General features: G+C 36.4%; 1 protein-coding gene across 1 annotated transcript in view; it reads left to right on the top strand.

Moving 5' to 3' along the window:
• Positions 1 to 1,324: 1,324 nt before the first annotated feature.
• LOC118761776 (leucine-rich repeat-containing protein egg-6-like) overlaps positions 1,325 to 27,544 on the top strand; it is a gene marked incomplete at both ends in the record, with an annotated part of 38,469 nt that continues 12,249 nt past the window's right edge. The window contains 3 exons of the mRNA XM_036499929.1: positions 1,325 to 1,396; positions 15,785 to 15,856; positions 16,944 to 17,015. Of these exons, the coding sequence (XP_036355822.1) occupies positions 1,325 to 1,396; positions 15,785 to 15,856; positions 16,944 to 17,015 (216 nt within the window). The remainder of the gene's footprint in view (positions 1,397 to 15,784; positions 15,857 to 16,943; positions 17,016 to 27,544) is intronic.

The following is a 27,544-nucleotide window of genomic DNA, read 5'->3' as shown; positions in this document are numbered from 1 at the left end:
TAGTTCATTTTTATTGTTGTTGTTGTTGTTGTTGTTTTTCTTAATAGTATTCGCGTGAGTTTCATTTTTATCATTTATGTTGGTTGTGTTGGTAGTGGTGGTGGTGGTGGATGGGGGTGGTAGCAGTAGCAGTTTCGTTGTTGTTGTTGTAGTGGTGGTGGCGGTGGTGACAGGGCTGTTACCGCACGTGGTTGCAGCGTTCATTCCAACGATATTCATGTTTGCACTTTGCGTGCATGAGTTCTTTTTTTCTTCTCCTAGCGTTTCCAAACTAGGAAAATGCTGGTCCATAAAGGAACGCGACCAGCGTTCTACAATAAAATTTCTCGGCATTTTCTAATGTCGAGAAGAAAATTACAGAAATGAAATGGGGTTGAAACAGCCCCTAGGGCCGAATTCCTCCCTTGGAAACGCACTCAAACGAAAGTTGGGTGCCTTACACACCTTATTTTTAAAAACATACACAAAATATGGGCTATAAATAGTCAAAATAAACGATTACCTTCGGAGCCGAAGTGACAGCACGTCCGTAGATAGATAGATAGATAGATACATAGATAGATAGATAGATAGATAGATAGATAGATAGATAGATAGATAGATAGATAGATAGATAGATAAATAAATAGCTAGATAGATAGATATATGGATGGATAGATAGATGGATGGATGGATAGAGAGATAGATGGATGGCTACATAGATAGTTAGATAGATAGATTGTTAGATAAGTAGACAGATAGATAGATAGATAGATAGATGGATAGATAGATAGATACATATCGCCAGTTCTAGTTTAGTCTTCTTTACCCTTTTAATCTCATTTATCAATTACTGCTGGTCGTTAATTTTATTCTTATTCTCATCCTTCTCTTTTGTTATAGTTTCAACTTTGTATATCAGCGTCATCCTCCACATGATCATTCCAAATATTAAGAGCACCATCAGTAAATATTGTCATCATAATCATCGTCTACGTCCTCGTGGTGGTCGTAACCATCATCCACCATCATCATCATCCTTATCAGTCATAATATGGAACCACAAGTGCAATGCCAGCAGACCGAAAGAACTTCATCACTACCAAATCCGTCACCGTCAATGCCCTCATCATAATAATTATCGCTTTCATCATTACTTAACACAATGCCATACATCTTCATCATTATCTTCATAATCTTCACTTATCATTTTCATAATCGTCTTCACCAAATTGTCTCACTTGTACTTATTTTTCTTCTATTTCAGCAGCTATTTCATTAGACATAATATTTGAAATATATGACTAATCACTTCTATGCTTGTTCTTCATGAATTATCTTTCAGAGATCTTTCCAGTAATGCAATCGTGAAAATTGAAAATGGATCGTTTGCAAATCTTCCAAACTTAGGTGAATTGTAAGTTGAACCAGTCTTGTTCATACTATATTCCTGAGTATATATTTCCTGAAATTTAATACCTTTCCATCTTACTTTCTTAACCTTCGGTTGCCCTTCTCTACCTCACATTATCTCTCTCTATATATATATGTATGTGAGTGTGTGTGAGTTGAGCGTGTTTGTGTGTGACGATGTGTGTTTACATAAGTCTTTGTGTTCTACATCACTGTTTGGTATATTGTGAAAAGTGCGTATATAGTCATATGTATATTTATTCCTGAAATGTGTGGATAAATATATAGTCCTTTAGTGTTTCGTCTTGGGCGGGAGATACTAAACAATTCTTTGATGATATCACGTTGCAATTTTACCTCGATAAATGGGCAAAAGCTACATTTATCAAAGGAAAAACGACAGAAACATCCCTCAGAATGTCATAATGGAATTAGAACACGCGGAGAGATACATGTACTTATCGATATTTGAAGTGGACATGATCAAATATTCAGTGATGAATATTATCGCAGGGTAAAAGCAATATTCAAGACAGAGCTGAATGCAAGAAACAGGATCGAAGTGATCAGTACCTATGCCGTACAAGTCGTGACTTACAGTTTCAATATCATTAACTGGTCAATTATTGAAATATGTAATCGTGACAGAAAAATACGAAAATTGTTGACAATGCATAGAATGCACCACCCTAAAACAGATGTAGAACGATTTTACCTGCAAAGAAAAGAGGGTGGCCGTAACATTTACAATTGGAATTAACAATGGATAGTGCCACAATTGACCGTGACACCTACCTAAACAACTCTCATGACTGAATATTAAAACTTGTCTCAAAGCACGAAAACAAGAAAGTGTCATACAAAGTAACAAAGCATGCAAAGAAATATCTAAGTGAATTCCAAATACAACAATTCCCAGAATTAAACGTACTAGAAGCAAGCACAGAAAAAAGCTAAGCGAATGAAAGTACATGCAAAGAATCTGACTTAGATATTCTTACAGATAAATGACAAAGAAAACAGCTCAATGGCAAATACCCAAAGAGAGCTAATAGTGCCGATGTGGATAAAGCCATTACCCATCAATGTTTAGTGTCTTCTAGCTTAAAATCAGACACAGACGGATTTAATATAGCAGCTCAAGATCAAGGCCTACCTACAAGAAACTACCATATTAAAGAACGGCAGTCACCCAGCATGTCTTGTAAACAACAAAATGAAACCATTGATCATGTTGTCTCCATGTGCAGTCTTCTTGTGCATACAGAATATCTCAACAGGCATGATTGAGCAGCACATCATATTTACTAGTTAATTTGCAAAAACATACACGTGCCACATGATACAATCGGTTGGGGACCCGAACACACTCCAGTTCTTGAAGATGATCGCATCTTAACCTCTAGAACCTTGCCATTCAAAGTGACAGAAAGATAGATGCGAATAGAACAGGCATTATATAGAAAAACTACAGGAAAAAAACCATGCCTCCTCATTTAAAACTGTCCCAATCGACAAAAAAAGTATCTATCAAAACCTACAAAACTGAGCAAGTGTAAAGATCTTGAAATAGAAATTAGCAAAATGTGGAAGTAAAACAATGCCTGTTGTCATAGTTGCCCGAGGAATTATAGCAAAAGGCCTGAATCATACCATCTCAGATACTAGGAAACCCCAAAATGGCAGCAACTCAAAAGATAGCGCTAATCGGAACCGCCCATATCCTACGTAAAATACTGTGTATTTAATTTTAAATTTTATGACAAACTCATATCCTTTGAACATCATTATGGTCATCTCCTTCATGAAATCCCCAAACACCGCATTTTTTTCCTTATCTTCCTGCATTTAATTCCGTCGATATATTAAAACTGTTATGGCTAGTCTCTTCTATTATTGAATGTGCTGATATGATTTCTCGCGTCACACCGCATTCTTATGAGCCGCCACTATAAAAACCTATTTCCATTTGAAGAAAAGACTGATGCAATGAATACCTTATATATAGGTCCTCTAGGCAGCAGCTTTGATACCATAAAATGATCCACGAATGAGATGTGTATCACCGAATCAAAACAAAGCAATTCTGTCACGATACACTACATGCATCTCCTAGAGGCTGATATAAATAAACTATACGTCCCACGTGAGGATGTAAGAGTGCGCAAAAGCTTCTGCCACTCTCGTAAAATAAGAGTAACCATAAGGTTAGATGACAAACAAAAGGAAATCATAGACTCTGTATTAGTATGAAAGTAGTAAGACATACACACCTTTCTTTTTCAGTAACTTCCTATACCTTTCTGGCCACTTGTCACAGTGAGGTGGTGTGGTGCTACCCAAATCAGGTTTTTCATCACATACATGTGAAGCCAGGAAATCCTCCACCGCACTCCAATTCCGTGATGTATTGCCCTCGTACCGAAAGCCTCGCAATAGCAACATCTAATCACAGAGAACCAAGCTTTCTCTGAGGCTGCTTATGAAGTGCTTTAAATTGTATTTTCCGCTCAGGACTACGTTGCTCAGCCTTTTTCACAGGCAATCGCTTCCTTCTCTTCAATGAGGATATTGAAATGTCATGTACGGAGAACTGCCAAATGATCCATGGCGGATGCTCTATTTTTAACTCCAGGTCTTAAAATTACTGGGAGACATCACATGGCCACTGTAGATAGTCGCCTTTCAGAATCCTTGTTGCTTTCACAATTAGATTATGTGTCACTCCGGTTAAATTTAAACACCTTCCCCAGGTTTTCCACTGTCTTCTAGATGACGGATAGTAAGTGACCGCTTCTGACCGCTTCTGAGGCCAATATTGTTGACTGACGAAGTTGAAACTCATGTAACTCCCAGTCATAAACTACTCAAGTAATTTTAGGATCGTCCATGCCATTATGGCAGATGTTGTAAAGAAAGTTAGGTCAAGACTACGACTACAAGTACTCCATCGTCCTCGGTATGACTCAGCTTACAGGTGCAGTTTAGTATTCCCCCACTTTTCACTACATTTACTTGGGTGGTGTAGATTTCTCTCTCACTCCACCCTCACTGTAATTTTAAATGGAATTTTAAGGCTTCGATGAGAGTTTGATCGTATTATCTCTCTCTCTTCAATTGTTCTGTATTCTCCACCACACTACCTCTCTGCTTATAGCCTGTTCGCCAGGTCTTCTTAGTTCCAGTTCATTTGAATGGTTCCAACAAGCACAATTTGTCGTAGGTTACTGCGATCCAGCCTCTGGAAACAGGACCGAATCCGGCTTCCTTCAGTGCAGGCGCCAACAGGTGGCATTTGACTAACACAAAATTAGGATTTCATTAGAACGCATTTGTTACTCATTCTGTCTGTGATGTACTGTGCAAGCAGGAACCTGCTGTGCTTAGATGATTTTGATGTGGAATCTTCGGCATTTAGCCTAATTACGGGTCTCAAATTATTATCAAATACATTTTTTTCGAGTTCCTTCTCAACATTGCCGTGACCCCCACATTTTATCAGGGCAAAGAACCATCTCGTTCTTCTTCCCTTTGTTGTAGACACCTGCCATTGCAGTTATCCGCCAGTTATCCTTAGGAACTTAGTCAGCAATGTAGGTAGAAGAATATCTTCAATTTCTTCGGATGAGGCAGCATTCCATAATACTGCACCGTATTACGATAGCGCATTAAGGAATGGTGGATTCTCTGAGAAGATCCAGTACAACCAGCTTAATGCTGGTAATAATGCTGCGCGAAGGAAAGTTTTGTGGTTCAACCCGGCTTTCAATTTGGCCGTAAAGACTAATATAGGTAAGGAATTTTTGAAATTAGTCTCTAGGCATTTTAAGCTGGACCTTAAATTCTAAAGAATATTTAATAAAAGAACCCTTAAGGTTAGCTATTCTTGTTGCAGAAATTTCGCCTCTTATATTAGCCAGCATAATAGGAATCTGATTGATATTAAGCATGGTGCCGAGCCCCTCAAGAAATGCAATTTCAAAAATGAATCCTCCTGTCCGTTGGGAGGGAAATGTCTAGTAAAAGGGATCGTTTATAGAGCCAAGGTACAAATAGAAGGCTCATCGGAATACTAGACCTATATAGGGGCTTCAGAAAATTCATTTAAAACGCGATTTTATTCGCATAAAAATCCATTTAGATACCCAGAAAATAGGAAGAGGACCAGCCTAGCAAAATATGTTTGGGAACTAAAAGAAAAGGAAACACCACCTTTCAACGTGACATGGAGCATTCTGGACAGAACGGTACCATACAGACATGGAGCGCATAAGAAAAAAATTTTAAGTGCAATCTTTGCCTGTTAGAGAAACTGTATATTTTATTCAAAGACAATAATTCTTTGAATCAAAGAAGTGAGCTGATGAACTTATGCAGGCACGCAACCAAATTTAAAATGTCAAACATAAATGTGGCATATGGATAGAGTATATTTTGTTTGTTTTGTAGTTTTGAATTTTGAAATTTTGATTTTTGATTCTTGGACTAGTCTGTAAACGCACCGATGGATTTGTTTCGCGCTATGCAGATTTCATTCCGTATAGCAAAGTCTCGTGCATATATTTTGTTTATTTTGTTAATATTTCTACATATTCCTTAGGAAATACCTTCGACTTAGTTTATTTCATGTTATTATATTGTATAGGCTTACTTTGATATTTAATTTATAGATGATCCGAAATAGGGTGTTATATTTTACATGTCTTTCGTATAATTTTTATTATTACACTCACCATTTTTAAAAAGCAATGTTGTCAGAACCTAGGCATTTTGATGTAAATATGTGTATAGCCACGAATATGTATTTGTAAGTATACGTCTTTGTATATGTGTAAGTGAGCGTATGTTTGTACTTAAGCACATACATACACGATTGTATGTGTATGTATCCACTTGAACTTGTGTGTTTGCGTACTTGTCTCTATATATATGTGTCAGTATATGTGATTACGAAGTTTGTATACATAATTTTTCTTCTTTCGTTTTCCGTCCCCACTCTTTTCCTTCTTTTTTCTCTCTCTTCTCTTTTTTCTCTCTCTTCCTTTCTTTCGTGTTTTCTCTATCTTACTTTCCGTTACTTGTAGAGTCCTGTAACTTTACGTCCCCCCTTCCCTTACCCATGTCTTCAACTTTATATCGTAAATAAGAACGCCCCTCCCCATCCATGATTTTAGCTTATAGTCTTTATAGATACAGTGGTTTTGCGTGCGAACTAGATTGCGTATGCATATGTGTACATGCATTTGTGTGTATATTTTAGCTTTATATTTATACGTCTGTATATGTATGCGGTCTGCACGCATCTATCTGTGTATGTTGATGTATATATGTATAGTTTAATATGAATATGTACTGCCGTGTAATATTTTAATGCATTTTAACATTTTAATCTCAATTTCCATGTATTAATTATATTTACTTTATTAATGACAATATGTATTTTATTCAATAAAAGGTTTTTCCTCGAATTTTATAATTTTTATTTATATATATAAAATCCTTAAAATCCTTAAAAATGTTTTATCCCGAAGGCCGCGGCCATGCTGGGGCACCACCGCTGAATGAGCTACACTAATATGTGAATCCACCTCTGATACGTGGCACTTGATCAACAAGGGAGTTCGATACTGCTGCCCGCATCTGCGTCTCCTGTCGTGGTAGGTTCATCTGGGACTCCCGACAAGAAGAGATCCAGTTTAGTTTTAAAGAAACCCACATCCACACCATGTAAGTGTCTTAGGCATTTAGGGAGGATGTTAAAGAGCTGTGGTCCTCTAAAACCCAAGCTGTTGCAGTATCTGGACCTGTATTTTGATGGTGATGTTGGAATCTTTGGCACCATGCAGTGGCGCCCCGTTCTGCGGTTGGGGTAACTTTGAATGCCAAAGTTTGGGACAAGACCCTCCAGGATTTTCCTGATGTGTATATCACCGCATATCTCTCCCGCCTCCACTCTAGGGAGAAGAGGTTTAATACTTTCAGTCTTTCACAGTAGCTGATATTTTACATTGAGACAATCTTCTTTGTAGCTTCTCTGAATTGCTTCAAGTTCTGCTGTTAGTTTTATATTGTGTGGTGACCATAGTTGGGAGCAGTAGTCCAAGCGGCTGAGGACGAATGTTTTCCAGAGGACCATCAGTGTCTCCTTCTCTCTTGTTCTGAAAGTTCGGAGAATCCATCCAGCTGGCCATTTGCATTTTATCACCAGATTAGTAATATGCACTTGGAAAGATGCATCATTGCTCATGTCAATGCCCAGGTCAGGCACTGATTTTGACTCAGGGATTGCAATTCTTCCTGGGCCAGTGTATCCAGTCTGCACGTCGTTTACCTTTGTGTGACGGTAACGCAAGGCCTGGAACGTACCTGCATTAAACTGCATGTTGTTGTCCTCCGCCTACCTGTATATTTTATCCAACTCCTGTTGCAGATGCGCAATATTTTCAGGGTTTTGTATTGTGTGGGATTTTTTGTGTCATCTGCATAGCTAGCAAGGGTGGCCATCGTAGCAACTGAAGGCATGTCTGAAAGGGCCACTATGAACAGCAGTGGCCCCAAGACAGTGCCCTGTGGAACACCGCTTGTTATTGGTGTTTCCTTGGAAGTGGCTCCATTGCTCACAACTGCCTGTCTTCTGTCTTTTAGGAAGTTGTGCAGCCACTCTCCAAGTTTTCCGCCTATGCCGTGACCACGCAGTTTGTGACAGATCATACCATGGTCGACTTTATCAAAGGCCTTTGCAAAGTCGAGATATATTACATCCACATTTGAGCCATTTAGTAGCTGTTTTAACACCCAGTCATAGTGTTGCAGGAGCTTTGTTAAGCAGCTTCTGCCTGGCCGAAATCCATGCTGGGTGTCAGATAGCAAGTCATTTTCTTCAAGGAACATGATTAGTTTCTTGCGGACTATTCGTTCCATGACTTTGCTGATGTGTGAGGTCAGAGAGAAAGGCCTATAATTTTCAGCATCTGCTCTGCTACCTCCCTTATGGATAGGGCATACTACACCCTCTTTCAATTTGACTGGGAGCTTACCACTTGCAAGGAAGCTCTGAAAAAGAAGCTGTAGCGGTTTTGCAAGGGCTCGTTTGCACGATTTGAGAAGGATCGCTGGAAATCCATCAGGTCCAGCAGCTGAGTTTGTGTCAATCTCATCTATGGCTAGTGTGATATCATCATCTTCAATGTTGATGTACTCAATTTTTGCCTCTTTGGACGCAGGTAAAGTGGCAAAGAATTCTTCTGGGTTGTTTACTTGCCTGTGTCCTAGAGATGTAGTGAACACACTTTGGAAATGTTCGTTCAGTATTTCACTTATCCTCGTGGGGTTTCCTGTGAGAGAGCCATCTTTTTGGAAGAGAGGTCCTATTCTCTGGTGCACTGTGGCTGTCTCTTTGGCAAACGTAAAGAAAGCTTTAGGGTTTGATTTTATATTTTCTATTACCCAAACTTCTTTATCTGCTCTCTCCTTTTCATGAGATTGATGCAGACTTTCTCAATTTCCATTAGCATTCTCTCGAGCCGAGACTTCTCACCACCTTTGGTGTGCTTGCTCAGGCGGTTCGCAATCATTGTCCGTCGTCTCATAAGAATCCTCCTTTCTCTAGGGATCCTGTTTTTGTTTTTGTGTGTGCTGGCCCTGTACACTGGGACATATTTGTCACATATGGCTTGTATTATGGACATGAAGTGTTTGTGCTTCATGTTAATGTCCAGTGTGGAGAGACATTTAGGCCAATCCTGTTTGAGGATCTCTTTCGCAATCAACTTCCAGTTTGCTTTATGAAAGTTTAAGTTGGAGAGATGGTGGATGCTTCGTATAGGCTGTGTGTCTACGGGGGCTTTTGGTCCATACATAGACAGCTCTATTATGTTGTGATCCGAGCTCATTGTCGGCATCACTTTAACATTATGGATAATATACATATTGTTTGTGAAGTATATTATCTGCCCTTGTTGGTTGCAGAGCTATTTGCTCCATGAAAGAGGCATTTGTGAGATGGAGCAGGGACTCTGCCTGTGCCTGCTGATGGTGTGTCATCACTGGGAGCATCTGCCCCGCCCCAGGCCATTCCACATTGGGGAAGTTAATGTCACCCATGAAGTGTTGTTCAAGGTTTGTGAGGACTTCTTCTATTTTTGTTAGGCAGTCTTCAAACATGCCTGGGTGATATATATATTTTTGAGCTCCTTTTTGTTTATCACTCGAAAATTCACAGTTATTTGTAAAGGACCAATCAAACAAGTCAATTTTCAAAGGTGTAGCGTTTATACTAGTCTGGATAGAATTGACGTATCGGTTCTATTCTAGCAAAAACTGTCCGAAGAACGGCAACGTGAAACTCAGAGTAACAGGTTTGTTGAATTTTCTGCTGCTTTAAATAAAGCATATTCTCTCTACCACTGGTATTTGAGTACCTTTTTTCCACCTTGTTTCACATTTATGTGTTTACTCCGGTATACTATATATATATATATATATATATATATACATACAAACCCCCCCCTCCCATGGACGGTGCTGGGGTGTCAAACATTAAACCAAAGTGTTTCAAAAACATGTCCGACCGTCCCTAGGCCTCCCCTTTGAGAAACACTGATTTAACCCAAATTTCAGACAACCAGCAAAAGAAGAAATAAGATAGACTTTTTTCTATTCCAAGAAAAACGATTTTTGCAAATGCACGTTCCCACGGCTTTATCGATCGCATACACAAACCTGAAACGATCTTTGTAATTTTTTCAAAACTTATGCATGCCCTGATAGTAAAATACAAATAAACAGTTTTTTGACCGATATTTCTAATTTTTCGGATGTGTGGCTAAGCAACCTGTGCCTGCCCCTTTATATATCTATCTCTCTCTCTCTCTCTCGCTCTCTTCTCTCTCTCTCTCTCTCTCTATATATATATATATATATATATATTATATATATATATATATAAGAGCAATATTAAATCTGTGAGAACGTAAACAGTAGTGGCACGAATCGTAAAGTATATTTACACGTAACGTATCAGTCCCATAGTGAAGGATGCTTCTTCTTTTTATAGCCTCAGGAGATCTCTTCTCCACTTGGCTAATGACACACTGTCTGTGTCTGATTAGTATTGCGAAAGGAAAACATTGCCATCTCTAGCCTGACGTGATACCACACCCCCAGGTTTCGATGACGAGTTAACTACCCAGAAATCAGGGCCTTGGTTTATTACGTAAAACCAGAGACGGGAACCATGATATTAGTTCGCAAATACACGTAAGGCACAAGTGTGTGTCGTTTTGACAGCTAGCGGAGATATTCCGGAGCTATAAACACAGTAGCATTATCCCCTATGGGACCGACATATATTATATATATCCTTCACAATATATATATGTATTTTTCACTTCATATTTTTCTTGTAATCTCCGCTTCAATCCTATTTTGTACTTCTTATATTTCATTGTCGTCATAAGCATCATGGCCATGAACGCGACCACCAACGTGCTCAACACCACACTCATTATCATCTCATCATCATCATCATAAACGACATCATCATTAGCATCATCGTCACCATCAGTCAACTGCGTCACAAGCCATCATTATCAATATCATCATAACCTTCACTCCTCATTTCTCTTCATTTCATCTAATTTTTGCACTCCGACTTCCTTTTCTTCCACATCTACATGCAGTTTATTAGACATATGCGTATTTAAATTTGTGTGACTAATCATTTTTATACCATTTCTCACATACTTTTTCAACTTACAGAATTCTAGTCAATAATAAAATCGCGATCATCGAACATGGATCGTTCGTAGGTCTCACCAAATTATACAATTTGTAAGTTTGATCTTCCTGATATTATTAATCTAATTGTATATTCTACTATATAATGTCTTCCCTTCTATCTTCGCTTTCTCTTTCATCCTCTCTATCAGACTTTCAATTTGTCTGTGTGTATGCGCGTGTGTGTGTGCGCGTGTGTTGTGTGTGCGCGCGGGCGGGTATGAAAATAATTAAGAATATGAGTGTTTGTGGTTTTGAATTGTGATGTGATTTATATAAAATTAATGTGAACAACGTAACAATTAACAATTAAAGACAAAATTCCCGATTCGGGGAAAGTCATGTAGGACAACGAGGGGAATCCAGAGATTCAGATCTAACTATATTCGACAATTAGGCACCAGTAATAAGAAGTAGAATACACACCCAAGTGAATTCCTCCTGTATGATAAGTAAATTGAAATATCCTATGGCAGAATTCTGGAAAATTCAGACATTTTGACAACAAACGATAAATATAGAGACAGTTGCGTTTATTAGATTTCGCAGTATAAAGCCTACAATTGTTTCTATTTTATTAACATTGATAAAACCTTTAGTATACAGATGTAGCGGGAGCAACAGTTTGGGTTGGTAATATAGATGCAAACGCAAAGATACAATGCTTATATACACATACATATAACTATACATAAATGAAAAATGACGAATCTGAATTGTAAACTGAATTTTGTTGCATTCAATAACATTTTTGTAATTGCAGAGAGAGAGGCAGATTTAAACATGCAGACTCTCTCTCTCTCGCTCTCTCTCTCACACACACACGCACACACACACACACCACAAAGCAGTTTGTAGTCATACACATGCTGACATACATATATATATATGTAAATATACATGTGTCACAAACATAATATAGATGTATATTTATCTATATATATGTATACATATGTGTGTATATATATATATTATATATAATATAATATATATATATATATATATGTATATATATATATATATATATATATATATAATATATATATATAAATAATATATATTATATATATTATATATAATATATATTATATATTATATATATATATTACATATATATATATATATATACAAGGCCACCTCATCCCATGGACGGTGCTGAGGTGTCAAAAACTAAAACCAAAGTTTTTCAAAAAACTTGTCCGAACGTCCCATCGGCCTCCCTCCCTTTGAGAAACACTGATTTAACCCAAATTTCAGACACCAGCTAAAGAAGAATAAAGATAGACTTTTTTCTATTCCAAGAAAAATGATTTTACAAATGCACTTTCGCACAGCTCTATCGAATCGCACAGCTCACCTGAAATCGATCTTTGTAATTTTTTCAAAACTTATACCCACCTCCTGATAGTAGAAAACAGAAATAAACAGTTTTTGACTGCTATTTCTAATTTTTCACTATGTGACTAAGCAACCTGTTGCCCGCCCCTTAATATATATATATATATATATATATATATGTGAAGCAATATTAAACCTGTGAGTGAGACGTAAACAGTAGTAGCAGGGAATCGTAAAGTATATTTATCACTAAACGTATCAGTGCCATAGGAACGATGCTTCTAGTTTTTATAGCCCCAGGATGACATCTTCTCCACTTTGCTAATGACACACTGTCTGTGTCTGATTAATATTTGTGAAAGAAAAACACATTGCCATCTCTAGCCTAACGTGATACACACGCACCCGTGTTTCGATGACGAGTTACTACCATGAAATCAGGGCCTGTGTTTATTACGTAAAACCAGAGACGAGAACCATAATATTAGTTCGCAAATACAAGTAAGACACAAGTGGTGTGTCGTTTTGGCAGCTAGCGGAGATATCATCCCGGCTATAAACACAGTAGCATTATCCCCTAAGGACCGACATATATATATATATATATATATATATATATATATATATATATATATATATATATATCCTTCACATATATATATGTATATTTTCACTTCATAATTTTCCTTGTTATCTCCGCTTCAAATTCTGTTTTTTTGCACCTCTTTAATTTCATTTTCGTCATAAGCATCATGGCCATGAACGCGACCATCACCGTCCTCAACACCACATTCATTATCATCTCATCATCACAAACGACATCAGCATTAGCATCATCTTCACCATCAGTCAACTGCGTCACAAGCCATCATTATCAATATCATCATAATCTTCACTTCTCATTATCTTCAACTTCATCTAATTTTTGCACTCCTACTTCCTTTTCTTCTACATCTACATCCAGTTGATTAGACATATGCGTATTTAAAATTGTGTGACTAATCATTTTTATACCATTTCTCACCAATTCTCTTCCAACTTACAGAAATCTAGCCAATAATAAAATCGCGATTATTCACATGGATTGTTTGAAGGTCTCACCAATCTATATAAGTTGTAAGTTTGATCTTCCTGATATTATTAATCTAATTGTATGTTTTACATATATTGTCTTCCCTTCTATCTTCGCTCTCTCTTCATCCCTCTAACAGACGCTCACTTTTTCTGGTGGTGTGTATGTGTGTGTGTGTGCGGGTATGAAATGAGTGTTTGTCGTTTACGTTTGTGATGTGATTTATATAATTAATGTGAACAACGTAACAATTAACAATTAAAGACAAATTTCCCCAAATACAGGGAAAAGCCATGTAGGACAACGAGGGGAATCCAGAGATTCAGATCTAACTATATTCGACAATTAGGCACCAGAATAAGAAGTAGAATACACATCCAGGTGAATTCCTCCTGTATGATAAGTAAATAGAAATATCCTATGGCAGAATTCGGAAAAATTCAGACATTTTGACAACAAACGATAAATATAGAGACAGTTGCGTTTATTAGTTTGCTCAGTATAAGCCTACAATTGTTTCTATTATATTAATATTTAAAAAACCTTTAGATACAGATGTAGCCGGAGCAACACTTAAGGTTGGTAACATAGATGCAAACACAAAGATACAATGCTTATATACAACACACATATATCTGTACATAAATAAAAATATGACGAATCTGAATTGTAAACTGAATTTCGTTGCACTCAATAACATTTTTGTAATTGCAGACAGAGAGGCAGATTTAAAATGCAGATTCTCAGTCGCTCGCTCTCTCTCTCCCTCACACCCACAGAGAGGCACACACACCACACGCACACATATACAACACACAACCACAAAACAATTTGTAGTCATACACAGTCTCACATACATATATATAGTAAATAAACATGTGTCACAAACATATATATATATATAGTGTATATATATTATATGTATATATATGTGTATATATACATACATACATTTATATATATATATACACAACGCCCCCCATCCCATGGACGGTGCTGAGGTGTCAAATATTAAAACCAAAGTTTTTCAAAAATATTGTGCGACCGTCTCATAGGCTTTCCCTTTCAGAAACTCTGATTTAACCCAAATTTCAGACTCCAGCAAAAGAAGAAATAAAGATAGACTTTACTCTATTTCAAGAAAAACGATTTTACAAATGCACGTTCCCACAGCTCTATCGATCGCATACTCACCTGAAATCGATTTTTGTATTTTTTATCAAAACTTATGCCCTTCCCCCCTGATAGTAGAAAACAGAAATAAACAGTTTTTGTCTGCTATTTCTAATTTTTCGCTATGTGGCTAAGCAACCTGTTGCCCGCCCCTTAATATATATATATAAATATATATATATATATAGATATATATATGAAAGCAATATTAAATCTGTGAGTGAGACGTAAACAGTAGTAGCAGGGAATCGTAAAGTATATTTACCACGTAAACGTGTCAGTGCCATAGGGAACGATGCTTCTAGTTTTTATAGCCCCAGGAGAACATCTTCTCCAATTGGCTAATGACACACTGTCTGTGTCTGATTAGTATATGTGAAAGGAAAAAAACATTGCCATCTCTAGCCTAACGTGATACACACACACCCGTGTTTCGATGACGAGTTACTACCCAGAAATCAGGGCCTGTGTTTATTACGTAAAACCAGAGACGGGAACCATGATATTAGTTTGCAAATACAAGTAAGACACAAGTGCTGTGTCGTTTTGGCAGTTAGCGGAGATATGATCCCGGAGCTATAAACAACTGTAACATTATCCCCTATGGGACCGACATATATATATATATCCATCACAATATATATATGTATATTTTACTCCATAATTTTCTTGTAATCTCCGCTTCCAATTCTATTTTTTGTACCTCTATAATTTCATTGTCGTCATAAGCATCATGGCCATGAACGCGGTCATCACCATGCTCAACACCACATTCATTATCATCTCATTATCATCACCATAAACGATATCATCGTTAGCATCATCTTCACCATTAGTCAACTGCGTCACAAGCCATCATTATCAATATCATCATAACCTTCAGTCCTCATTATCTTCACCTTCATCTAATTTTTGCACTTCTACTTCCTTTTCTTCTACATCTACATCCAGTTGATTAGACATATGCGTATTTAAAATTGTGTGACTAATCATTTTTATACCATTTCTCACCAATTGTCTCTCAAATTACAGAAAACTAGCCAATAATAAAATCGCGATTATTGAACATGGATTGTTCGAAGATCTCACCAATCTATATAAGTTGTAAGTTTGATCTTCCTGATATTATTAATCTAATTGTATGTTTCTACATATAAAGTCTGCCCGTCTATATTCACTCTCTGTTTCATCCTCTCTAACAAACGTTCACTTTGTCTGTGTGTGTGTACATGCGGGTACGAAAATGATTAAGGATCTGAGTGTTTGTGGTTTACGTTTGTGATGTCATTTTAAAAAATTTATGTGAACAATGTAACAATTAACGATTAAAGACAAAATTCCCCAATACGGGGAAATCCCATGTAGGACGACCAAGGGGATCCAGAGATTCAAATCTAACAATATTGGCACCAGTAATAAGAAGTAGAATACACATCCAGGTGAATTCCTCCTGTATGATAAGTAAATAGAAATATCCTATGGCAGAATTCGGAAAAATTCAGACATTTTGATAACAAACAATAAATATAGAGACAGTTGCGTTTATTAGATTTCGCAGTATAAAGCCTACAATTGTTTCTATTATATTAACATTGATAAAACCTTCAATATACAGATGTAGCGGGAGCAACAGTTTGGGTTGGTAATATATATGCAAACGCAAAGATACAATGCTTATATACACATACATATATCTATACATAAATAAAAATATGACGAATCTGAATTGTAAACTGAATTTCGTTGCACTCAATAACATTTTTGTAATTGCAGACAGAGAGGCAGATTTAAACATGCATATTTCAATTCATAATTTTCTTGTAATCTCCGCTTCAAATTGTGTTTTTTGTACCTCTATAATTTCATTGTCATCATAAGCATCATGGCCATGATCGCGACCATCAACGTGCTTAACCGTCCTCAACACCACACTCCTTATCATCTCATCATCATCATCATAAACGACATCATCATTCGCATCATCTTCCTCATCAGTCAATAGCGTCACAAGTTATCATTATCAATATCATCATAACCTTCACTCCTCATTATCTTCATCTTCATCTAATTTTTGCACTTCTACTTCCTTTTCTTCTACATCTACATCCAGTTGATTAGACATATGCGTATTTAAAATTGTGTGACTAATCATTTTTATACCATTTCTCACCAATTCTCTCCCAAATTACAGAAATCTAGCCAATAATAAAATCGCGATTATTGAACATGGATCGTTCGAGGGTCTCACCAATTTAGAGAGGGTGTAAGTTTGATCTTTTTGATATTATTAATCTAATTGTATGTTTCTATATATATTGTCTTCCCTTCTATCTTCGCTCTCTCTTTCATCCTCTCAAACAGACGCTCACTTTTTCTCTGTGTGTGTGTGTGTGTGCGCGCGGGTATGAAAATGAGTGTTTGTCGTTTACGTTTGTGATGTGATTTATATAAATTAATGTGAACAACGTAACAATTAACAATTAAAGACAAATTTTCCCAAATACAGGGAAAAGCCATGTAGGACAACGAGGGGAATCCAGAGATTCAGATCTAACAATATTCGACAATTAGGCACCAGTAATAAGAAGTAGAATACACATCCAGGTGAATTCCTCCTGTATGATAAGTAAATAGAAATATCCTATGGCAGAATTCGGAAAGAAACACAGACTTTCTAACAAGAAACGATAAATATAGAGACAGTGGCGTTTATTAGTTTGCTCAGTATAAAGCCTACAATTGTTTCTATTTTATTAACATTGATAAAACCTTCAATATACAGATGTAGCAGGAGCAACACTTAAGGTTGGTAACATAGATGCAAACACAAAGATACAATGCTTATATACACACACATATATCTGTACATAAATAAAAATATGACGAATCTGAATTGTAAACTGAATTTCGTTGCACTCAATAACATTTTTGTAATAGCAGACAGAGAGGCAGATTTACAGATACAGACTCACACACACACACACACACACACACACACACACACACACGCACACTCACACACACAAACACACACACACACACTCACACACAAACACGAACACACATACACAACCACAACACAATTTATAGTCATACACTATAGTCATGCAAATATATATACACATGTTCACAGATATATACAGAAACAATATTATATATATATATATATATATATATATATATAATATATATAGACAATAATATATTATGATTTTTATAATTTGTATTCTTATATGTACTGAATTATAAGATATATATATGTATGCTATTAAGTTTCTCATTTTGTTAAATGAATATATGATCCAACATTCTAATATATGAAAGTTGATTAACAAACTAAATTTGTTTCTCCATTTTCTTTTTTGTATCATATATATATGTATATATATATATATTATATATATATATATATATATAATATATATATATATATATATATATATAATATATATATATATATATATATATATATATACATAATTTACAAGATAAGGGCAAAGGAAAATTCTAATGTCAAATATGCCGAAAGAAAGACAAAAAGACTAAAATTTATCGCTGATGAAGTGAAAATTCTTATGAATTATCCCCGAAATTGGGACCAATACGGTAATAACGAATTTTTTTGAAATTTCTATCGATTTGTTTCGAGACGCATAAATTATAATGGTTATTGACAATTTTTGTCTTTTTTTCGGCATATTTGGCATTACAAAATATTTCTTTTGCCCTTATCTTGTAAATTATTTATAAACGTAACCTTTAAAGGTATTTTTGATATGCTGGCCATTGATAAAATGTTTTTCCCGAAAAAATGTTATCCTACATTATATTTATATATATATATATATTATATATATAATATATATATATATTATATAATATATATATATAATATATATATATATATATATATATATATATATTATATATATATATACATGAGGTACCTAAAAGTAACCGAAATTATCTCTGTTGGGTAAACCAGTTGTAGTTCAGTCTTACTCTGCTAGAAGCCACTATCAGACATCAGTGTGCCGACCGGCATTGTCATTTAGACTCGTACTGCCACGTGATGTATCGTTGTTTTGCAGTGCTTCTCCTCTGTTTATTGATTTTTTTGCGATGGCTGAAACGAAGGAACAGCGTGCATCCGGGAAATTCTGATTTCTGCTGGGGAAAGCGGCAGCCGAAACAATTGTCATATTTGACACAACTGACAAGGACGTTACCAGGAGCAAAGCACAAGTTTACAAGTTGTTTCCACACTCCAGGAACGGTCACTTGTCGCTTGAAAAATAACTATGTTCAGGGCGACCAATGACTTCCCGAAAGAATGAAAACATCACAAAAGTTCATGAACTCATCTTGGAGAACAGTCATCGAACAATTGAGAAGCTTGTTGATACCACTGTTATGTGTCGTAGTGCTCCTGCCGACGGATTGTTTTGTGCGAGGAATTGCAATTGAAAAGAGTTGCAGTGAGAGACACACAGGGAGACACAGATAGAGAGAGAAAGAGAGAGAAAGACAGTGTCATACAGAAACATTGAGGAAGACACACTGTGTGTGTGTGTCTGTGTGTATGTGTGTGTATGCGTTTTCTTTTACCCCATCAGCACATTGATGGGGTGAGCGAAACACAAAAGTGTGTGACACAGAGATTGAGAGAGAGACAGAGAGAAAAAGAGAGAGAAAATAGCACAGACAGACACAGAGAGAAAAGACAGTATGCGCGTGTGTGTGTGTGTGTGTGGTGTGTGCACACGCACCCACACACACACACGCACACTGTCTTTTTCTGTTTCTAAACTGTCTCTAAACGGATACCCTGCATTTGAGAAAAAAGAAATTTAGAAAGTATTTTACGGTATAAAACAGTTTGTTTTTATTTTTACGTATTTTAACTTATCTTTGATTCTTTCAGAAATTTGAGCTACAACCGTTTACAAAAATTTGATGGCGCTTTCTCATACCTTTCCAGCATAAATGAGATGTATGTACAATAATACTCTTTATTTCTTGGAAAAGTTTAACACTTTGTAAATCTAATAGCATAAAGAAAGATTATCAAATTCACAAATATTTAATGCAGTTGACAATAAATAATGATGTGTTGGTTTACATTTTAATAAGTCGAAATGATTATTTCCGAGTATTGTGTTCAGTCATTGTAAAGTCTGCTTTGAATTGCATGACAGTTGGTTTGATCTAACTTAATCCATGTAAATACACGTAACGTTAGTGGCCATGTATTTACAGCCTTCACTAGATACGTCCCATTTGACTATGATTTCATTAGCTTCCTCACCTTTCTTATTTACGCCTTCTCCAGTTCCGTTTTAATTTCTATAGTTAGTACATTGTGAGATTCTAGTACACCTAGGTACAGATAACTCTCGCATTGTTTCAGTGATTTTAAAGTCTTGTCATCTAGTAATTGGAGACTTTATTGCTGACCACTTGTCCAGTTTTATGACTAATACTGCACACTTATCCATGAAAAATCCTATATCTATAAACTTGCTGAAGTGTTTTACAGTTTGTTTTAAAGAATATCTTTTTTTATTCTTGCTAAAAAGGTTCAGATCATCCATGAAGAGCAACTGTTAATTTTTCCTTTACTGTCTCTAAACTGATACCCTGTATTTGCGAAAAATATATCGCTATTAATTTTCCCCCATGTTTATTATGAGTATTCTTTCACTGTCGTATGCCTCAGAAACTGAAAGTGCAAATCGTTGCTTTTATTGTTTCTACCGCAGTTCATGCATTCCTTTAAGACCAATTGTTACGTAGAATAAAACAATTATCCTAGCACCAAAACATTCCGTCTAAACTGCTCTTCTGAAAGACACTTTGAAATCACAACCATCAAATTTTCGACACCAAAATATGCCTAATCTACGATATAATGAAGTAATTTCAAGTGACTATGAATTTTCTTCTTATTTAAAGTGACACTTTTTTATTCAAGCTGTAGGCTATTAGAATGTAGCGATGTAACAACTTTTCAGTTTTCACGAGAACCATTTCTCTTTTTGTTGTTATTAACACATGGAAAGAAAGAACATGAATGTCGTGACTCCTATACACTTGCTGAAATTATATTAATCATCATTTGTTGTCAACTGCTGCAGGAGTTTTTCTCTTGTCTGAAGAGTATTCAGATAAAGTTCTGAATGACGGGTAGTCATGATAGGTATGCTGGGCTTCATATAATTTACCCCAGTGCTACTTTGATGGAATGCACTGCTCTCTCACTGAATAATAATAATAATAACAATAATAATGATGATAATAATAATAATAATAATAATAATAATAATAATAATAATAGTAATAATAATAATGATAACAATAATAAAACCAATAGCAGTAACAACAACAGCAACAACAACAACAATAACAACAACAACAATAATAATTGTAATAATAATAATAATGATAATAATAATAATAATAATAATCATCATAATAATAATGATAATAATAATAATAATCCCTTTTTTTTCCTTTTTTTCCTTCGTATTTTATTCTCATTATTTCGAACTAATACAGGCAGAGTGAGCCTTTTATAAGTTTAAAAGAGAAATGGAAGAGAAGGAAGGAAAAGGGGAAGAAGGAGAAAGAAAGAAAGAGAGAGGAAAAAAGGAAGAGAAGGAAAAAATGTTCGAAGATAAAACTATCAACAAAATAGATACAGACGAATACAGATCTACTAGCCATAAGAAGCTGCGCTACGAGCAATGCTTACGTGTAGAGAACCCTAAACTGACAGATCCATCTCCTAATGTAAGAGTGGAAGCTCGTCATGCTCAATGTCAACAAATCAAACTAAAAACCGCATTGGTCATCGCGCGGATTACAAAGACCACGTACCCGAAAATTGAACCAAATTCTGATTGAAAAATCAGCTACTGGATCAAATCTTCCCAACACACAGGAGCTGGACGTACCCCACAATATTCCAACAAATGGCCATCCATGCTCGTCACCAAATAATCAAAAGAAAAAGAAGGAAAAATGGTCTAGGGAAGATAATAAAGAAGTTCTTGCGGCCTTCTACCATGCCATATATTTCCCCACAGATAAATCTAACACTGTACAAACCTACATAAACTGGAGACAGAAACACCCTGAAGTAGGACCCTACGTAGACAGTAACAAACTTGCCAACGTCAGAAGAAACATTATAAAAGAAAAAATCACTGACTGAAGTAGAGATTGATCAAGTTAGACAAGCAATATCGGATAAAATGAACGAAGCTGCAGCTAGAGAAGATAATACAGAGGAAATAATTATAGAGCAGCCCAGGGCTGATAAAAACGAAGTAAGGATTGAAAGAGTTAGTATAAGTGATAGGCAAAGTGAAACACTCCCTGAACCAATCATAAACACTAAGACAGATGAACATCAAATAGATAATTCATGATTGAATGGCTGAAAATTAAAGCAACCAGCATGGATGAACGTGATACACTCCCTAAAATCCGCAACTCTAACCAAAACATGAAAATAATTGGTAAAATCCGGCTTGCACTTAAGGATATAATTTCAGCTATCACAAATCTCAACCACCTATACTATGCATCCGCGAAAATCTCAACGATCCTATGTGGTGTAAAGATTAGAAAACGGCAACATTCCCACAAAAAGCCTTCTTGGCAAGAGCGTTTGCAACAACAAATTAAACTATTTAGATCTGACATTGAATATTTGAAAAACCTTACGGTTCACAAGACTACCAAACCTACAAAAAACCCCAAAATACTGAAAAAATACAATATGAAAATTATACTTGATATTGATGCCACCATAGAAACCATCAAACAAAAGGTATCTGCCAAAGCTGCCCGCATAGCGAGGTATGAAAAGCGTGTTAGATTTTTCAAGGACAACAACATGTTCAAAAATAACCCCAAGAATTTTTACAGGAAGATAGGAAAAACAGCGTTTACTGTAAGGTCTGTACCATCAAAAGAAGAAGTGCAGGGATTTTGGAATAAAATTTGGGCAGAAGAAAAAATACACAACGAAAAGGCCCCCTGGATTGACAGAATATCTACAGAACTGGACTCCTTAGAAGAGCAGAAGTGGGAGGGTGTCAAGGTAGAAGATATAAGATCTGCTCTCAGGAGGTCAAGCAAATGGAAGTCTCCAGGAAAGGATAAAATTCCTAACTTCTGGCTGAATGCCTTCCCAGAGAGCCATGAACTGCTAACAGAACTGTACAATGATGTTTTGCAACACCCTAGTAGGATGCCTCCTTGGCTAGTTAATGGGTTAACATTTCTGCTTCCAAAAAGTAAAGAAACAAATGAACCAAAAAACTATAGACCCATAGCCTGCTTAACAACTATGTATAAAACGCTAAAATCTGTCCTGACGGAATATACTTATAGTTTTTAACAGACAGCAGCATATTCACTAATGAATAGAAAGGAGGTAAAAACGTGGATCCTACGGCTGTAAAGATCAACTACTCATCAATAAGATGATCTTAGAAGATTGTCACAAACGACACAAAAACTTATCAATAGCCTGGATGGACTATAAAAAGGCTTTTGATAGCCTACCACATAGCTGGATTAGGAAATGCCTGGAAATGTATAAGATAGCACCTACTCTGCGAAACGTTTTGACTGTAAGTATGAGATCATGCAGAACCACACTAACTCTGAACAGTGACAATGAATCCCTAAATGCTGGTGATGTAAACATTTCATGTGGCATTTTCCAGGGTGACTCACTGTCACCACTCCTCTTTTGTTTAGCCTTAATACCTATCTCAAAACTGCTCAATGACGCGCAGTACGGGTATAAAATGTTTGATAAAAATATAAATCATTTCATTTACATGGATGATATAAAGCTTTTTGCAAAAAATGACCAACAACTCAAGGGCTTAGTAGTGATAGTCAAACAATTCAGTGACGACATCAGAATGCAATTCGGCCTCGATAAATGTGCAAAAGCTACCTTTATCAAAGGAAAAATGACAGAAATATCTAACGTTAACCTTGACCAGCAGAATGTCATAAAAGAACTAGACCCAGCGGAGAGCTACAAGTACCTAGGGGTAATTGAAGGGAACGGAATAAGGCATTCAGAGATGAAGGAAAGGATCAGGAGAGAATGTTATCGAAGAGTGAGAGCAATACTCAAGACAGAGCTGAATGCAAGAAACAGGATCGAAGCGATCAATGCATTAGCCATACCAGTCGTGACTTACAGTTTCAATATCGTTAACTAGTCAATTACTGAAATATGTCAGCTCGACAGAAAAATACGAAAACTGTTGACAATGCATAGAATGCACCACCCTAAGGTAGATACAGAACGACTTTATCTGCCAAGAAAAGAGGGAGGCCGTGGTCTTTTACAACTGGCAATAACAATGAAGATTGCTACAATTGGCCTAGACACCTACCTGAAAAAGTCTGAGGACTGGATGTTAAAACTTGTCTCAAAACATGAAAACAAGAAAGCATCATACTCAGTAACGAAACAGGCAAAGGAATATCTAAGTGAATTCCGAATACAACAAATTTCGGAATTAGAGATAGACATACAAGAAACAAGCACAGAAAAAGCTAGGCGCATGAAAAAACTCTCTATGGCAAATACCCAAAGAGAGCGAATAATGCAGATATCGACAAAGCCCTGACCCATCAATGGCTAATGGCCTCTGGCTTAAAATCTGAAACAGAAGGGTTTATCATAGCAGCTCAAGATCAATGCCGACTAACAAGAAACTACCTGGTCAACATATTAAAGAAAGGCAGTGGCCCAACATGCCGTGTATGCCGACGACAAAATAAAACCATTGATCATGTTGTCTCTGGGTGAGACTTGGAGCCAACTTGTACAAATATAAAGCAAAAGTCAAACATAGAATAATAATAATAATAATAATAATAATAATAATAATAATAATAATAATAATAATAATAATGATAATGATAATGATAATAATGATAATAATAATAATAATAATAACAATAACAGCAACAGCAGCAACAACAACAACAACAACAATAATAATAATAATCACAATAATAATAATAATAATATTAATAATAATAATATTAATAATAATAATATTAATAATAATAATAATAATAATAATAATAATAATAATAATAATAATAATAACAGTAAAAACAACAGCAACATCAGCAACAACAACAATAATAATAGTAATAATAATGATAATGATAATAATCATAATAATAACGCAAAAGAAATAGACAAAGAAAAATCCCAGCAATGGTTGAGAAGCTCAGGACTCAAAGCAGAAACAGAGGGATTTTTAATTGCAGCACAAGACCAAAGCCTCCCCACCAGAAATTACCAAAAACATGTAATGAAAAGAAATATTACAAGTAACTGCAGAATATGTGGAGATGGACAAGAAACAATAAATCATATTATCTCTAGCTGCCCAGTCCTGGCTAAGAAGGAATGTATTCATAGACATGACAGAGTTGGAACCTACATACACTGGAAGCTATGCCAACATTATAGAATAACAACAGAAAAAAGATGGTATAGGCACACACCAGAAAAGGTCACAGAAAACGAGAAAGCAACCATACTCTGGGATATGCCGATACACACAGATAGAGAAATTAAGGTCAACAGACCAGATATAGTTGTCAGAGATCATGAAGAAAAAAAATGCTTTCTAATTGATGTATCAATACCGGCAGATGACAACGTGTCTCTAAAAGAAATGGAGAAACTCTCAAAATACAAAGACCTGGAAATAGAGGTAACTAGAATGTGGAATCTGAAAACGGAAACAATTCCTATCATAGTAGGTGCATTAGGCATGATAAAAAAATATTCAGACAAATACATAACAAAAACACCAGGACTTACAAACACATATAACATACAGAAAATTGCACTACTAGGCACTGCACACATCCTACGCAGAACACTTTCCATACAATAACCATCAGAGCATCACAACAAATCACAGCACATACCCAAGGCACACAGAGCTGCGCTCGGTAGTGAAGTGAAAGCACGCTATAAAAATAAAACTACTGAATAATAATGATAATGATAATAATAATAAATAATAATAATAATAATAATAATAATGATGATGATGTTGATGATGAGGATGATGATAATGATAATAATAATAATAATAATAATAACAATAACAACAACAGCAAGAGCAGCAGCAGCAACAACAACAACATTAATAATAATAATAATGATAATAATAATAATAATAATAATATTAATAATATTAATAATAATAATAATAATAATAATAATAATAATTAATTCTTTTTATTGGCCACAAGGGCTGACACACATGATTGGAAACATAAAGGGACAAAACAGGACGAAAGGTTACAAAGGGTTTTGTCCGTTTGTTAAAAAATCCGAGTAAAAACTGTATAACAATAATTATAAAACAATGAAAAACTCCCAAAAGGGGGAGGCGTTACGAAAGGTTCCTGGTGGAAAAAACCCTACAAAAGCCAACGGGAGTCTGGCCAAAAAAGGGGTGTAGAGAGTCCCTTTTTTTCTCCTTTTATATTACCCTTTTGAAATCACAGGCGAAACCTGAGAACTGGTCCATTTATACTGGCCAGTCTCGCACAATTCACCCACCTTTCATAAAACTTGCTATCGGACAGCACTTTCCTCTCTAACCTCATCTTCCTTTTCAAGTGAAACTTGAAAAAGTTGATGAGGCCTTGACCAAAGAGGAAAGTGTCTGACTTTAGCCCTTTCAAACGAGTCCACCACACCACCTCTTTCGCCACAGCCACTAGGCACAAGAAAACGGCCTCGCCCTCCTTGTTAAAGGAGGTCGGCGGGACAATCTTCACTATGGATTCGGCCGATAGTCGGATCCGTCCTACACGTGACAGTAGCTGTTCGACATAAACCCATATTTCAGCAATACTCGGGCACTGGACGGGTGCGTGCAGAACGGTTTCGTCGTCCTGGCAACACCTCGGGCAGGCCCGGCTGACGGCACTTCCGTGCAAGTAGAGTTTATCTCGAACAGGCAGAGCCCCTCGGTAGCACTGCCAGGCGAGCGACCTCTGGAAATTATCCATCGGCACCGGCCCGAAAGTCCTCTCGAACAGACCGCTCAGTTCGTCATCTTCAACGCCTAGAGAATGTGTGCTGGTGGTGTGTTTTGTGTTGGTATAACGAAATCCGTTATATTTGTACTTGTTTTTTCTTTCAAATACTCAACCAGTTCCTGGTTTCTTGTATTTATTGATGTAATTGTGTCTGTGTGGGTTTGTGTCTGTGGCAGTGGCAATGGCAGTAGTGGTGTCGAAAGTGTTATTGTTGTTTGTTGTTGTGAGTATGTGTTGTTGTTGTTGTTTTTGATGTTGGGAAGCACTATTTGTTCGTGCTTCCCCTGTGTGTCATTTTGTTTTCTCCTCCTTTTCTTTTTTGGAAGCACTGTGCTCCATTCTCCGTTGTTGGAATCAGAGCTCGCACAATCCGAGTACTCTTCATCCGGCAAAGGAATGGTTGAGGGGTCTGCTTCAGCAGCAGGACGAAAAGTCGTTGGTTCCGCCGGTATCGGTGGTGCCGCTGCTCCTGTTGCTGTTGATGGTGCTGCTGTCGACCTTCTAGGTACTGGTGTTGGTGTTGGTTTGGTGGTTGTTGTTGCTGGAGGTGGTGTTGTTCGTCTTGGTGCTGGTGATGGTGTTGGTAGTGTGGCAGCCTTTGGTGTTTCGTGCTGTTTCTGCTGTTTCTGTTGTTGTTGTTGTTGTTGTTGTTGCTGCCTCTTGCTGTAT

Source organism: Octopus sinensis, unplaced genomic scaffold (genome assembly GCF_006345805.1).
Source record: "Octopus sinensis unplaced genomic scaffold, ASM634580v1 Contig17284, whole genome shotgun sequence".
NCBI classification, from domain to species: domain Eukaryota; kingdom Metazoa; phylum Mollusca; class Cephalopoda; order Octopoda; family Octopodidae; genus Octopus; species Octopus sinensis.
Note: the sequence above shows the minus strand (reverse complement) of the source record. Positions and strands in the feature narration are given on the sequence as shown.